We start from the raw sequence: 15,474 nt of genomic DNA on the forward strand, positions 1-15,474 counted from the left end.
ACAAACTATGGAAGAAACCAAAATTAATGTTTTTTAAACTGTCCTAAGTGTTTTGAGGGGGCATAAACCCTGAATTTTCAATACTGGAGACTGGTAGAACCCACTGCTGCTTTGTCTGTCTGCCACAACTGTGATCCCACTCATTTTATGGCCATTGCTAAAGTAGGTCAGTAACCGAAATTCTATTTTACAGATATAGAAATCAGAGCAGGGGATGACGATGACTTTGCAAAGAGAAAATTTGACTTTGCAGAGACAAAATTTAAGCCAGGAAAATAAAAAAGCAAATTCAGAAAGTGGCTTCTCAATACTCTCAGCTTTTACAGGGTTGGTAACACCTCCTAATATGCTGCTATTGAGGCCCAGATAACACATCAACAAAAGTGCTTTTTCTCTCAAGTTGTGATTAGGCAGCCAAGAAATATCACACACCTTTTTCTTAACTGTCCATTTATGTTTAGTAGCCAATTCAGCATTACCCTTCTATTCCTACATCTCAAAATTGCATCAAACTCCAAAGACCTATTTCAAAGAATATATCCAATATTCACAAGTGACTGAATATTTCCATCAAACTAAAGCAGCGTTCAGGAAAGAAGTGGCCAAAAAGTGCTGGGAAAATGAAGTAGACTCAGTAGTACTGCAAAATACTGATGGGTAAATGTACTGAGATGATGGGAAGAAAAAGGAAATGTCGTAATTGTGGTGAAACAGAAATGGAGAATGCTAAAAACCAAGATGAAAAGGAAGAGGCAAACAAAAGCAGATAAAGCATTTTTTTTTCTTGAATCACAGACCAGAGCAACCACTTCCTAAAATGCAATCAGCAGTGGAAAGGGACATGCAGCCTACAAGCTGGACACTTGAAAATCAGATCTCCTGATTCCCTTCTTCATCCATTTCAATCCTACCCAGTCTTTGCTGTCAGACTCCTACCATCCAACGTGCCCACGCTCTTTGTTACTCTCAAAGCACAGTGACTGTACCAAAATGGCCATCCCTGACTTGCAGATTTCCCGTCGCCTCTCAAGCCCCCAGCCACGCCCTGCATCATTTCCTATGTACCTAAGCTGTGCTGTAAACCTCTGGTTGCTCTGCATTTGCACAACATCCAGGACATGAAGACTTGGAAGCTCTCCAAAGCTGGATCTTCCAGGTGTAGGCAGCCAAATCCTAGGCATATGGTTCTTCCATGTCAAACTATCAGTCACCCAAAGAGCAATCCCACCAAATGGACATATACTTGCAGTAGACTTATAGTTGAGCTGATTTCTAGCAATGTACGGATCAGGCATTCTTCAGGGAAATTCAAAATACTCCTGCTCTCCTCATCTCTCTGTGTACTCCGATTTACTGCTTTAAGAATAGAAAAGTTGTTGTTTCTAGTGAACTCAGGATCTAAACCTACACAAATACTTGCAAAACTTCCATGAGACACCGTGTTTGTCTTTTAAGACCCAGATAATGGCATTTTGAAACACCTAATCTTATGCACATGGGAATCAGCTTCACTGAAAATCACTCAGATTTACAGTAACATTTTCCAAAGCACTGGATATAATTTCTTTTACAGGTTTTACTTTCAAAGGGATTTAGTCATCTAGGTCATGTAAATACTCCAGAAAATGTCATTTTTTCTGCTTCTGCTCGTGTTTTTTTCACGACTACTGTAGGCACTCGACTTTAGCAAGACCCAAAGTGCACATCTGCTCTGTAATCAGTGGAAATCGGCAGTTCCCTCCATGAGCTGAGTCACAGCATCTAAGTTAGGTGCCTAAAGTCAGTGTGCAGACCTGGGAACTGTATCTACATTCAGGCAAGCGATCTCGTCAAGGCTGGCCTCCCAATGTACCATAAGGTAAGGACATAGCACAGTTTTACTTTGATTAATTGTCTGGAGACAAAGTAAGTAGCTTTTTTTTTTTTTTAATGAATACAACTTTTCTGAGCATCAAGGCAGAAAGAGGTTGAGCTATGAGATGAAAAACACCCACAACGCCTCTTAAACCACAGAAGGTACAGGTACTTAGCAACTTAAATGTAAACAACAGCATCATAACAGCAATTTATCTTCTCTTCCACATTGAACAAAAGAAATACAAATGAACAATTACCTGGGCACCATAGACTCGTTGCATTGCCTGAAGCAACTGGTTTGTGTATTCTGTAAGGGTTCCTGCATCTTCTTCAAAGACACTGAGCAAAGAACGAGTCTTCAATAAAACAAAAAAAAAGCAAATGGTTTTAGTCCTGAGTGGAAATATTAAAAAGAACCACAAACAGCTACAAAGAGATGGTAGTAAAAAGTAAAAATCAATCAGAAATAATACACCCTTGACTTGCACAATTCTGTTTATTCAGAATCTCTAAACATGTGGAAAGTAGTTCTTTTATTATAGATAGGTAAACTGAGGCACAAGGAAATGAACTGATAAAATGCTATGGCTACATCCTGACTCCAGGCTCTTGCCTCTACTAACACACAGTCCTTCCAACATAATTAGGAATGTAAAACATCCTGAATATCTTCCTTCTGATGACAGTAATTCAAACCATGTTAAGGACTGGGGGTCAAACACCACTGCTTGCTCACTTTACTTCTCCAGTGTCAGACTGCACTGAAAGCACCCCTTTCCAGTGAGATAATTTACACTTTGTTATTCACTCTCCACTGTCTTGAGCAACTCTTAAGGGGCCACGGCCAAAGCGAGCTGATGTCATTGGACAAAACAACTGAGTGCTCATCTCCAACAGGCACACAAGGATACACCCACCCGGAGATACCCTGTACTCTCTTCACTCTGCTAACTCATGCTTGTCAGCAAGCAGGAAGAGGAGGGAAGAACTTGTGTTATCTTAAAGACATGAATTCCCTTAGTTTGTTTTGGTGGAATTGTCAGGAATAAAGAATTATGTTGCTGACACAGCTCCCAAGAAGGGAAAGATATCTCAGAATAATGCTGAGCTCCAGAATTTGCTAGATCTTTACAAAAGTTAAAGAGGAAATATTGTCCCTTTAACAAAGTCATGATCCATCCTTAGTCTTAACTTTGATAAATCCAATCTACTTGATGCTAACTAGAAATGTCTCTCCATCTGTAAGCTGACTTATATGACATTAATGAGCTTCATCTGCTTACATGAGGGTCATGCATAAACTCCAGTACTTTCATAGGCATGTCAGTCCTGTAAAAGAGCAAGTGCTTTATCTCTACCCCCATTACAGGAATCGCTAATATACCTGAAGTATCCAGGTTCAAATTTGGGAAATTTATTTTTAAAGTTTTAAGATACTCCACTATTTTAACAGAAGGCACATGCATTTTTCCAAGGCATTTATTCTCTGCAAAACTCTCTGCCCAGACTTTCTTTGTCCTGAAAAACACAACATCAGCATCCTTCAAGAATCCTGGCCTATGATTAACTATCATTTCATCTCTGCTGAGAAGTATCTAAGCCAGAAATGAGTGCTGCTCAATGGTTAAAATACCTGGCCTGGAAGTCAGTCTTTGGGTTCTCTTCAGTACCTTCTTACTCTGAGTAACTTTAAAAGCTCTCAACAGTTCACTCTGCTAATGCGCTAGGCTGCTACAACACTTCCTACCTGCGAGAGTTTGGGAAGCCAGTTTGAGATCCTAGCATGTAAGGGAATACACACTACAAAGTATTGTTTTCAAATAAAGAGAACATGAAAACCAGAGAATGGAGAGTAGTCCAAGTCAATGAAATGGGTATCAGGAACCCAAATGTTTAAAGGACCTTTGTACAGAACTTCCCTGTAAGGATGATTTTGAGAGTTTTCCACATTAAGATATTACTTCAGTAACTGAAAACATGTTGATTTTCAAAAATATCTGATTCCAAATGTTTTGTCTTCAATGATGTATTATAACCAGCAAAATAACATCAACAAACTATCTTGTACCTATACAGTGCTCAGCTGCCTTGTTTTGAGTTACAATGGCACATGAAAAGTACAGAGTACAAAGATGGTTAAAACATAAATCTGGGGAAAGCAAAAATTATAAAACTTGATACAATGTTTATCAAGCCAAATCTCAAGCCAAAACTAAAAGGTTATAAAGAAATTGCCTGGAATAGGCTACAAATCACACAATTCTGCATGCTGGAAAAGGTTCCAAAATACAGGAATGTCAGCTACATTCGTAAATCTTACTGAATTTTTGCAGGTTCAGATTTTTCATTTGTCTAAATATGGCTTGAGGTAGAACAGCTCCAGCAACCAATTTCTGAAAGTCTTGGCCTCTGTTATTAGCACATTGTTCAAAAATAATAAAAACAATAAATGATTCAGACAGTTTGGAAGTTATTCTTGGAAACTTTTACATTTAAGAATACCATTTGAAATCACTGCAACAAAATACCAGCATGTGTGCATTTTCTTTGCTGCTGTTTTGACAAATTCTGGAAGAGCAGCTAAGGCTGCTGAAATAAACCAGTAAACCAAATACTAAGCTAACATTTAGGAGGTCCCATTATTCACAACACTATCTCAGCTTCTGGAAAGATAGGAAAAAACTTTCTGGTTTCATGTAAGTATTTCCTTTGATTTTAGCATGGCCGCTGACATAAATTTTTCTCCATTTTGTAGCCAAACACCTCAAAATTAAGACACTTCTTATGGCCTCTTTCAGCCAGTGTCTGGAGACAAATCAAGACAAAAGTACTGTACTGATGGGGAGAGATAAATCAAGTTTTAGAAATTTGACGAAGAAATAACTTTGGCCTAATTCTCCTCGGTCTTGCATGTAAATCACATACTTCACACAGTTTATAAAAAGTGAGGTTATATCCTCATTTCACCATCTCTTTGCACTCCTGTCACTGCACAGAGCAGAAGAGAATCAGGTTCCTTCATACAGAAGCAAATAATCCTGTAAGAGGCTATGCTGCTCATTTCTCTGGAACAGAGACTAACTTTTTGCCTTGATTTTGTGAATGTAAAGCTCTCCCCAGTGAAAAAAGTAATAAAAATATAAAAGACTGAAAAAAACCACTCCTGCTTTCTTATATCAAAAGAATATATTCTAGCAGCGCTGGGCCATTATAAAAATTAAACAATGTCCCTCCCTCCGAAAGTTGTAGAGCTTGAAGAAAAAGCAATGACCAAACCAAGGCAAAACATCCTGCCAATACTCAGGTTAATGCACAGCCTGGTATTCCAGTAATTGCAAAGGAGATGTTAACAGCCTGCCTTTCAGGACACAGGAAAGACAACGACCTCCAAATTCAGTTCAGTGCATTGTTCAGCTGCTTTCAGTCAGTGTTACATTTTTAATCGTTGAAGGAAGTGTTGACTGAAGAAGTAAATTAGTTCACTTCTCCTGCGTCTCAAGTTCTTCAGCTTTAGGATGCAGTGGGGAGGCTAACACTAAAAATGTTACTAACTACCCATAATAAATCTAGCACACTCTGGTAAACTGTGGAACACAGAAAAGCTCGGGCTGGTAAGGAACCCTGCAGGTCACCTTGTCCAAACTTCTGCTCCAAGCAGGGCTGACTTTGATGTAACATCAGGTTACTCAACGCTTTTTCCAATCCAGTGTTTAAAATTCCCAAGGATGATTACAAATACGCCACATCAAACACATGATGGAAATCTTTCTTACTAGAATGGGATTTCATGAAATTACAAAAAAAGAGGATAAGATGAGGCAATTAAGGTAAGGCCCAAGGCTTATTAAGTCCTGACAGGTGCACTTCCAATCCTTCCTTCAAAATGTCTCATGACAGACTCTGTAACACCTTGCAGCAATCTGCTCCACAGCTTACCTATTCATTCCTCCTCCTGATCCATCAGCAGACGAGTCAGGCTTACAACACAGGGCTACCTGGGAGCCGGATCCATGCTGATCCACCCTGCCCTCACGTCTTTCCCTGCTTCACCAATTACTTCTGTATTTCTCTCTGCCCCACGCTTTGTCCCCAAGCGCACCTTCCCCATCCCTCAGTGAACTTCCCACTCTTTCCCCTTCCCTCTACTTCTCTCTTCCACCTAACCAGCCCCTGAACACATCAGGACATGGCATGTTCCTCGCTGTGAGACTTCCACAGTCCCAGGGGTCCCCTCTGCAGCTGCGGCACATCCCGGCTCCGGGCAGCGGGGCACAGGGCGCTGCACTGGGGCAAAAGGAGGAGCGACCCCCCGTGCTTGCACTCGGGAAGGGAAGGGCGGCGACCGCCTCTCCTCGTTCCTCAGACCCCTTCAGAAGGAGGTCATCTTCGGTGGGATGCGCCTCATTCATCCTCACGGGAGCTCCCGTACCTGAACTGCGGCCCTTGAGGAGGAGCAGGTACGCTGGCGGTGACACTCCTCCAGCCCACTGTGTCGCCGTGGCCAGGTGACACCGCGCACAGGTGTCCCTTTCCCTTCGGGGGAAGCCAGCGCACTGAGCCCTGCCCACCTGTCCTTCCCTGACACACCTCGGCTGCTCAGGGCAACCCTTACAGCCACCGAGCGCACACCCAAGGGGGACGGTGCGAGAAAAATGCCACAAAAGTTTCTCTGAGAGCGGTGAGGAGAAAGGGCGCAGTACTCCCTGCGCTGGAGGACAGCCGTCCTCCCGGGAGACTCCCAGGAGCAGACTCTGCCTGCTTTTCCCCCGACGAATGCCCTGCGGGACCCCAGATCTCCCCCGGGTGCCGTGTGCCCGCCTCAGCGCACCCCGCTCCCCGACGGCCCCGACAGCCGAGCTCACCCTGACCCACTTCCCCGCCCGCCGTGCTGCCTCGCTCTGTCCCGCTGCACCGCCCCCGGCACCCCTCTCCCCGTCACGGGACGCTGCTCCCCGGCCCTCGCCAGCTGTCAGCCCGTACCGGCCCGGCCAGACCCACGGGCTGCCCGCCGGCACCGAGCGCTCAGGTGCGTCACACCGACCGAACGACCGACCGACCGACCGACGGACGGGGTCCGGGCTGTCCCGGCAGCGGCCGCTACCTGCGGGCTGTCCTGCAGAGCCTCTTCCAGGAGGAGCTTGTCGACAGCGGGCATGTTGGCGCTGCGGCGCGGCGGAGCCCTGGCAGGAGCGGGGTGCGCGGCGCTGGCACGCCCCGGCGGCGGGGCTCGGCAGCGGCCCTCCCTCTCTCCGTCCCTGCGGGGGCGGCCGCGGCACTCTGCAGGCACCGGGCACGGCTGGACGGCTCCGCTGGCGGGGCCGCTCACTCCGCCCAGTTCCCGTCCGCTGGAGGAAGCGAGTCACGGGGAGGGCCGGTGGGGGCAGGCTTCCTGCCGCCATTAGCTCGGCGGGCAGCGGGACGGAGGGCCCAGCTGGAGGGCGGCCCCTGCTCTCCTCCCCGCGCGGGTGGCAGGGTGGAGCGGCCTCCCGCAGCCCCGGCACCGGGAGAGCAGGGTGGCGGAAGGAGGGATGGAGGAGGGGCCATGGATGCCCCCTCAGCTGAGAGGGGCTCTGAGGGTGCGTGGGTGTGATAAAAACCAGGGGAAGATCGCACGCTCCAGCCTGAGCTTGTGGGGCTTGAGGACGTCCGGCTGTGGGCGAGTCCCTTGCTGTGCTCTCCTCAGGTGCACGATAGGGACACTTTGTGAGATCATCACAACCGCTTGCTTATCAGTGACCCGCGTTTGCGGCATCTGCATTTGTTCTTGTCCATGGACGACTCTGCAAGTGTAACTGTGGGGCCTCGTTGTGCTCCAGACAGGCTAATTCCCGCACAGCCATAGCCCATAACTCTGTAACACTTGGGAGGTTAGAAGGGATGCATTTTAAGTTCCTAGTCCTTCATGTACAGAGCTATGTTTTTATGACTGCCTTGATACTGTCTGGATGCTTAGTTAAACAAAATTAGTATTTTCAAAGTAAGCACAGCTTGATCTGTGAGTATTTGATTATGTACATGTTTTTGAAGGGTGGCCACTGCTTTTGGATGCATTGGCTTCTCCAGAAGTCCAGAGTTACAGATCTTGCAGGGAAGTTGCTCTGTTCTTGTCAGCTGTAGCTTTTGCTGCTCCAGTGTGCCTTGAGGTAAAAATGGAGATACTCAAATCCAGAATCTCATTTAAGAAAAAACAAAACCAACTTCTGAAGACTTTAGGAAGAATCCTGCCAATTAGACTATGCAAACAAAAATACTGGCTCTAAGATGCTAGCATCTTCGAAGAAATTTCACAATCTTGGATAACTCACATTGCTGACCTCTTTTAAAAGAAGAAAAATAATTTGAAAAATGCAGCTTGAGTTGTAGAAGAACTCCAAACATTAATATCGGCCAGCCTTTTGCATCTAAGTCCCAGTGGATTTTTCCACTTCTGTCATTCTTAAGCAATAGCAAGCATTTTATATGACAAGGTGATTGCTAATAAAGATTGGGGGTTTTTTTCTGATTAAAAGACTTTTTGCAGATTGGCTGGATGATTGTTTGCTTTAATTATGTATGAGAAAGACCACTGAACCCTGTAATTTTGGCTAAGGTATTTCTGTGTGTCTGACGTTGATTGGTATTGCTTCTGAAGCTTTTGATGGGACCTTTAACCCAATGTGCCAAGCCGTAACAGTGGGACTGCTCCACCAGTCCTGAAGCTGGACTCCCTGTTCCAGGCCTTTCAGTAAGAACTGAGGTCTCACACTCAGTCCCTTTCCTGCCTGAATAAAGACACTGAACCAGAATAAGAATCTCTAGCTAATACCAAAAATACCAAGGATGACAGTATGTATTTACATAAAGGGAAAATAAAAATAGATACAGATTTATCATAATAATGTTTCAGAGAATTTTAGAATAGTGAAAAGAGGTCAGAGTGGGTTTTTTTCCTACAGAATATGAAATAGGGCACCAGTTAGGCATTAGGCTTAAGAATCCATGATCCCATCTGAGCCAATTTTGTCAGACACTGTTAAGTCTTATTTTTCTTTCATCAGAGATTTTGAAAACGTTATTTGAAATTCATGGAGAACAAGAAAACCACACTTCATCAGATTTTCTGTATCTGTTAAAGTATCTTCAGGGCATTTTTTAATATTTCCCAAATACCTTAGTTACAATTCTTGCCTCTTTCTTTCCCCCTCTAGTCTTGAAGTAGTTCAGCAACAGCTCTTACCCATTGGGTTGAACTATTTCCTTCACCAGGAAAGCATCAAGGTGGTTTGTGGTTTTATTTCACATCAGTGCAATAACCTGGAAGGTTTTATCTTCTTCCTTTTGATGGCTTTGTTTAGTCTGAGGCTCAAGAGTGGAAGCCTGTTGTCATTCCAAACTTAAGGATAGTTATTTCCAGAACAGGTTCCACTAGTTTTATTTAAATAAAACAAAAAGCACTTCCTTAACTTACTGAAGGGTGATGCTTTTTACTAGTTGTCACTCTTTGTTGCATCGTTTCTTACACAGCTATAAACTTGGCAGATTACTTATTTATAGTGATCAAAATGATTTTATTGAATGTTCCCAATACAGTCCAGGTGGCTTTGAATTTTAAAAAATTGCCTATTAGTAATTTAAATTAATTTCCTAGTCACTTGGTTTTATTGGGTCTCAAGGATTATTCTTCAGTTTTGGTAATTCCAAATAATGATTTTGAAAGAATTAAAATAACCCACAGTATTACTACCAAACATTTCAACAATTTATTTGTACAGCATTAGCAGTATTATAAAAAAAAGTTAGGTATCTTGTGCATGGGCAGTCCTTTGGGTAGAGGTGTCTCATTCTTTGACACAAAAACCCACAGTTTCTGGGTTTCTTGAGTTTCCATGTTCTATATCCAGGTACTGAATGCAATATACTCAGCTACTACAAAAAGTCTTGCTAGTGAAAAGGACTCTTATAGCCGTTCTAGGAACATTGTACATATGGAGAGAGAATAGGGAAACAGTAGGCACAGCACCCAGAATCAGTCACCTGAATGCTCAAAAGACCTGCTGGAGATCACGTCCAGGAAGCAGCACAATTAATTTTTATATGTGTATTCTGTAACCTACAGATGACTTGATTATGTTAAGAAATATGGCTCTTAGAGCATGGAAACTTAAAGAAAAACCCCTGGAATGGCTACAATTAAACTGATACATACTTCTTATAAAACTAGTGAGAAATCATGGCATCAAGTAAAATCAATAAATAATTGAGCATTGAGTATGAAATAATTCATTACATAAACTAATTGTACTGTTTCTAAGAAAAGACGATGCTTCCTTCCAGCAAAAGCCTGACTGTAGCCAAAAAGTCTCATCGTTGGGAGAATGATCAATTTTGAAAGAAAGAAGAAGAAAGTTTGAATTCATCTGGAAATTCCAGATTTGTCTGCTAAACAAATCCCTTGGTAAAATGATGTAAAATCTTCCAGTATGACTGTAGGTGCACAGAAATTGGTGCATCTTCAAACTTGGATTTGGGCTTTTACACAGGACAGTCTTGTTCCTGTTGGAGGATGGCCAGGAACATCCCTTGGTAAGCAGCCAGTCAAGGCTGGCCATGTAACAAGAAAGGACCACGGTGTGAGATGGGCAGCTGGGACTGTGCCTTCTGCAGGACTGAAGGTCTCGGTGCTGCGCTTCCAGGTTTGCTCAAGCTTTCCCATCTAACTGCCCAGCACCAGCTCAGGGCTGGAACCAGCAGTGCCAAGCCTGGGTGGTGCCGTGCATGAGTTAATAAGCCTTGCCAGCTTTAATTGGGCTGTTTGGAAACAAGGCAGCTGTTGTGCATCCTTAGCCTAATTTATTTCCAAATTTGATAATCCACCCAGTATTAATGGAGAGCTGGCTATAATTATTTTTTTCTGGTTAGACTAGTTACAGAGTAAGTCATACTGCATTGTGTTTTCATTCTCATATGTTCCATTATAACTTTAAAGAACATGTTGCATTATGCTTCCTTTTTGGCTTCCTACCTTATACTTTACAAGAAATTTCTGAGCAGTGGTGTGGTAGTCACATGTTTGCTAAGTCAGCTGAGTCTATTTATGCATTTAACAGTGCCTCATATTTTTTCTTTGTGCTCAGTAACAAAGAAATTCTTGAACTACAGATGACTTTTAGATGTGTAATAATTTACCATAAGTTGTGCAGCTTTATATAAATATATATATATACAGAGGATATGTTATATGATAGTAGCAATAAATTGCTTCAAATGAATACAATTGAAAGATGGGGAAAAAAACTCTTAGTACTTTCCCTACCAGAAGCATCCCAAACCAAATTTTTTAACAGTCTCTTATAAATTACTGGTTGAATTAATAATACAGCATCTGATGTACAGGACATGTCTTGGACACATAGAAAAGGAGTATCTTGTGATTTTGTGTATGAACCATAACATAATATTGGGCTGAAATAAAATTCCACTGAAATTATTAATTGCTATGTAACCAAGATGTCATGTTTTTTGTTTTAACGTAAAACACACGGCTTTGTTTATTTCCATTAAACACGTTAGTAATATGCCAAAATGGATATGCACAGATGGACTGGCTGGTGGGATGGATCTAATTAAAACCTCATTGAAGGTGAAGGGTATAACTGCCATCTTTAATTTCATGTAATTGAAGGACAATTAAGTCCCCTCATGTTACCAAGCACAGCAGCAGCCTCCACCCAAATGCAGAATAAAAATATGGTTTCAGATGCTGGAGTCACTGATGGCAATACCAGCCAGAGGTGTTGCCACCGCTTCCTCCACGCCTGCCTCTGCCCTGTGCTGCATGGACTCGGATAGTGTTGCCACGAAATTTTGTTTGGGTGCCTGTCTGATGGAGGGCATTTGATTTAACAGTTTGCATTTGTTTTGCAAGAAACAGGAACAATGGGAGAGTGGGTAGTTTGTTGGAGAATTATTGGAATATTTTAAGCTAAAATTTTTGTGGTTTTGCAATGGAAATGTCAATATACAGGCTCCTTCCTCCTCCTTGTAGCTCTGCTTTTTGTGATGTATGTTGCTTTCTAACCTTCTGCTTCGGGTGATGGTCCAATGGAATTCAGGGCTGTCTGAGGAATGGTGAAAAATCTTTGGGTGAAGTATAGGAAGTGACAGAAAGAATAATACAGGTACTTCATCAAAGAAAGGCATATCTGGTATGATTCTGTACATTAAAATAAGAGACATCTAATGCCTGATATATGATTATGAAGTGCCAATAAATAACCTGTTTGGCATAGAGGTTACCAAAAGTCAGAATACCATATTCAAATGCAGGCTGGATCTGTAGAAAAGACTGTCAGAAGGAACCTGCTTTTGTAGTCTTCATAACATCAATACAATTATCAGAAGCAAATGCAGTCTAATTTTATCACTGTATCTAAAGCCAGCTCTTGGTTTAGTTTTTTTTTTTTATCATGAGATCACATGAACTGATCAGGCCCTGTACTTTTGTGTTTCCTTCTGAACAACACAATTGAAAAGTTCATGTTGTCTTTATTCTGATCACTCCCTTTATTCTGATCACTTGCATCTCTCTATGGCTGGTTAGGCTAAAAAAGCTGAATTATAGTGTCTTAACATTTATACATAGCAGAACATACCTTAAGGCCTATTAGGAGTCCACAAAAGTCTGCCAGCATGATTATATCCTTTTTGATCTTCCTGTTTTCTGTTTGGACTCCTTTTGTTCTCTATACACAGCATAGCACAGAGGGGTCTGGGTCCATAACTGAGGCTACTGCAGACCACAGAGGCCCCAGACAGCTCTCTGGCCTGCTTCCCTCTTGAGCAGAGCCTGTGTGTGCTACCCAGGGCAAAGGCAGAGCAGGATGTGGTGATGCAATAGCATGTCTTTTGTATTTTTAGAGAAACAGCAAAAGCCCCAGAGGATGGATGATACAGAAAGCAATGAGGAAACTCTAGGCAGCACCCAAATGGGCACTGATGCCACTATCAGCAGTCACTCCTCCCAGCAGGCTGCCAAGACAATGTCAGGAGCACAGGTATACAAGCAAGTGCAGTCATACAAGGAAAATGCAGTGCTGCATTGCTGCCCAGGCAGCAGGGCTGGGCACCCCCAGTCCAGCTCAGCAGGAACCCTCTCACGAGCTCTGTGTTCCTCCACAGTGCTCAGATGCTTCCAGTGTCGCAAGATCAGATGTTTCCAATTTTTCTTCCCGTGGCGGCTACTTAGAAGTTCTTCTGCTGTCTGGAGAAATCCAGATACTGGAAACCCTTTCCTGTCATATGACTAGACCTACTGCCGCAAATGAAGGGCATGCCAGAAAGCTGGAATTCTGCAGCATGTGCACTGAGACACTCCATCCAGCATTCCTGCTGGAGGCAGGGCTGTCTCTATGGTGTGCTGGTGACTTGCTTCAGTAGGGGCCCGTGAGGAGTATGAGGGGAGCAGAGTGGAATCATTCTAGGAGAGGTTGCAAGCCACATATTGTGATTGCCTTTTGTAGCTTTGTAGCTCTTGGAGTGTCTTTCCAAGGTGTGCTGCCCTTACAGCATGGGTGAGAGCACAGCCCCTAGGAGGCCGACAGCAGGGCCTGACTGCTGCTGTTAGCAAAATAATTCTTCCAGTTGGCAAACCTCTCTCAGTATTTTCCCAGGATAAAGGTCACTGTGAGCAAGGTAGGAGCAAGGTGAACTAGCTCACTAGGCTGTGGGCAGCTTTTGGGCTATAAAGTGCCCACCGTATGTGAGTGCTCAAGCGCCTGAACTTGTGTAGAATTTACCTTGCAGCTGAGAAGCTGCCCTGCCCTTTTGCTTTCCATCGTGTGATTTGCTGTGCAGGTAGGTGGTTTGTAACCCTGCAGCAGTGCTGTATGTTACCTGTGCACTTGACAACCCAGCTCCAGTCCTGCAAACTTAGAAACTTGTGTTTAGCCTGTCAGATTCCTGGAGATTAATCAGGCATATAAATGTTGGCTGGATCAGTAAATAGTTTCCCAGTTCTTTCAAATTCATTTATGGTAACACATTGCTTTTCTTTGTTTTTCTTGCACATTTTGAAACAAGAACATTTAGTTCAAGGGTCACATACAGTTATTATCTTTAAATACTCTGTAAACATAAGTGCTGACAAGATCCTAGGTCAGCAAGTATCTCTCAGTGAAAACCATGAAGCACGCAGACAGCATGTACTGCAGTCAGAGTCAACAGCACCTAATAATATACATGAGTTTTTCTGAGAAGGGACCAATGGTTTCTAATTAGTTTTTCACCCTCTCAAATCAAGCTTTTATGAAATAGCAGAAAGAAAAAAGCCCCAAACATAAGAGCAGTATCATATCTGTGACTGCAAGAACATGAATAATAATACAATGGAAAATGTTCTCATCAGTGTTTAAACTAACTCAAATGCTTTGAAAGAAATCTGTGACAAAAGAGAAGTCACCAGAGTTTTTCGTTCCTCTCCTGAAGAGAACTGCTTGTGCATACAGAATTTCAGATATGATTTGCACTGCGTTGTAGCATTGCCAAATGGAGCAATGTTCAGTACTTTGAAAACTAATCAAAAAAGAGTGGCTTCGTTTCAAATAAGTGCTCTGGTCATTGTTAAGTTTGAGTCCAGATCTCTTCTTGTTTATGCTGCTGTACATTTGGATTGGTGCTGCCAGCTCCTGTGGTTTCACCATGTTGCAGCCTCCTAGGGCAGGTTTACTGTGAGGGGCTACCAGGCTGTCAGCTCCCTGTCAGAGCCTCCCCAAGTGACATGTGCTTCTTATTATGAGACGGGAGAGATTTGGGATTGGTTGGAAAATGACTGGCCCTTCTTATTCTGGAGGAAAGAGAAAAGCAAGTCCTTGAATCTTAAATGCTCACTGTCAGAAATCAAAGAATTAAATCTTACGTTTATCATTTTCACACAATTCTGTACATTTTAGGAGCCCCAACTCATGAATTTTGAAATGCAATGCAGATATTAATAAACAAAACACCAGTGTTTTGGGAGTAATTCCAGGTATATATTAAGGAACAGATGGTTTTGGTGTGTTGCCTCCATTTTGCTGTTAAACCTGGAATAAATGAAACTAGATAAAGTATTTAATGCAGAAATTCCCAAACGGTCCATTTCTATGTCTCTGTCTACCATCTGCCTGTACTTGTGGATCCAGAAGCTGATTCTGTGTTTAACAAGGGTGAATTGCCTAATCTTTATTAATATAAATGAGAGGAGTTTGTCACCCTTATATAGGTGCTAAAAGGATGTCTCCTATGAGAACATCATGTGAGGACACTGTGTAACTACTGTTGATTGTTTACAGTGTGTTTTATTTCATGGGTACAAATACTCTGCTCTTACAAATATTTGAAATTATGCATACAAAAGCCTTCTTTAAGTGCTTAAAAATTGCTAGTACTTTATCTGTCAAGAACCATGTTCTAATTAAAATGATGTGTTAAAAGCAGTCAAAGCACAATATATAGCCAGTGTTTGTGGGTGCCTTTTTTTTTTTAATGACCTTAAACACACCGCTTCCATGTTGCTAATTGTAAGAACTTCTGTTTACTGTATGCCTAGTATGACAGAAGTTTTGATTAATCAAAATTGTTAGCATCCTCTTGTATTAAACC

At 42.7% G+C, this 15,474-nt stretch overlaps 1 protein-coding gene across 1 annotated transcript in view; it reads right to left on the bottom strand.

Moving 5' to 3' along the window:
- APPL2 (adaptor protein, phosphotyrosine interacting with PH domain and leucine zipper 2) overlaps nucleotides 1-7,139 on the bottom strand; it is a 33,682-nt gene extending 26,543 nt beyond the window's left edge. The window contains exons 1-2 of the mRNA XM_048302590.1: nucleotides 6,959-7,139; nucleotides 2,115-2,213 (exon numbers count right to left, since the gene is read on the bottom strand). Of these exons, the coding sequence (XP_048158547.1) occupies nucleotides 2,115-2,213; nucleotides 6,959-7,012 (153 nt within the window). The 5' untranslated portion in view covers nucleotides 7,013-7,139. The remainder of the gene's footprint in view (nucleotides 1-2,114; nucleotides 2,214-6,958) is intronic.
- Nucleotides 7,140-15,474: the final 8,335 nt, after the last annotated feature.

This window comes from Corvus hawaiiensis, chromosome 4 (genome assembly GCF_020740725.1).
Source record: "Corvus hawaiiensis isolate bCorHaw1 chromosome 4, bCorHaw1.pri.cur, whole genome shotgun sequence".
Classification (NCBI taxonomy): Eukaryota; Metazoa; Chordata; class Aves; order Passeriformes; family Corvidae; genus Corvus; species Corvus hawaiiensis.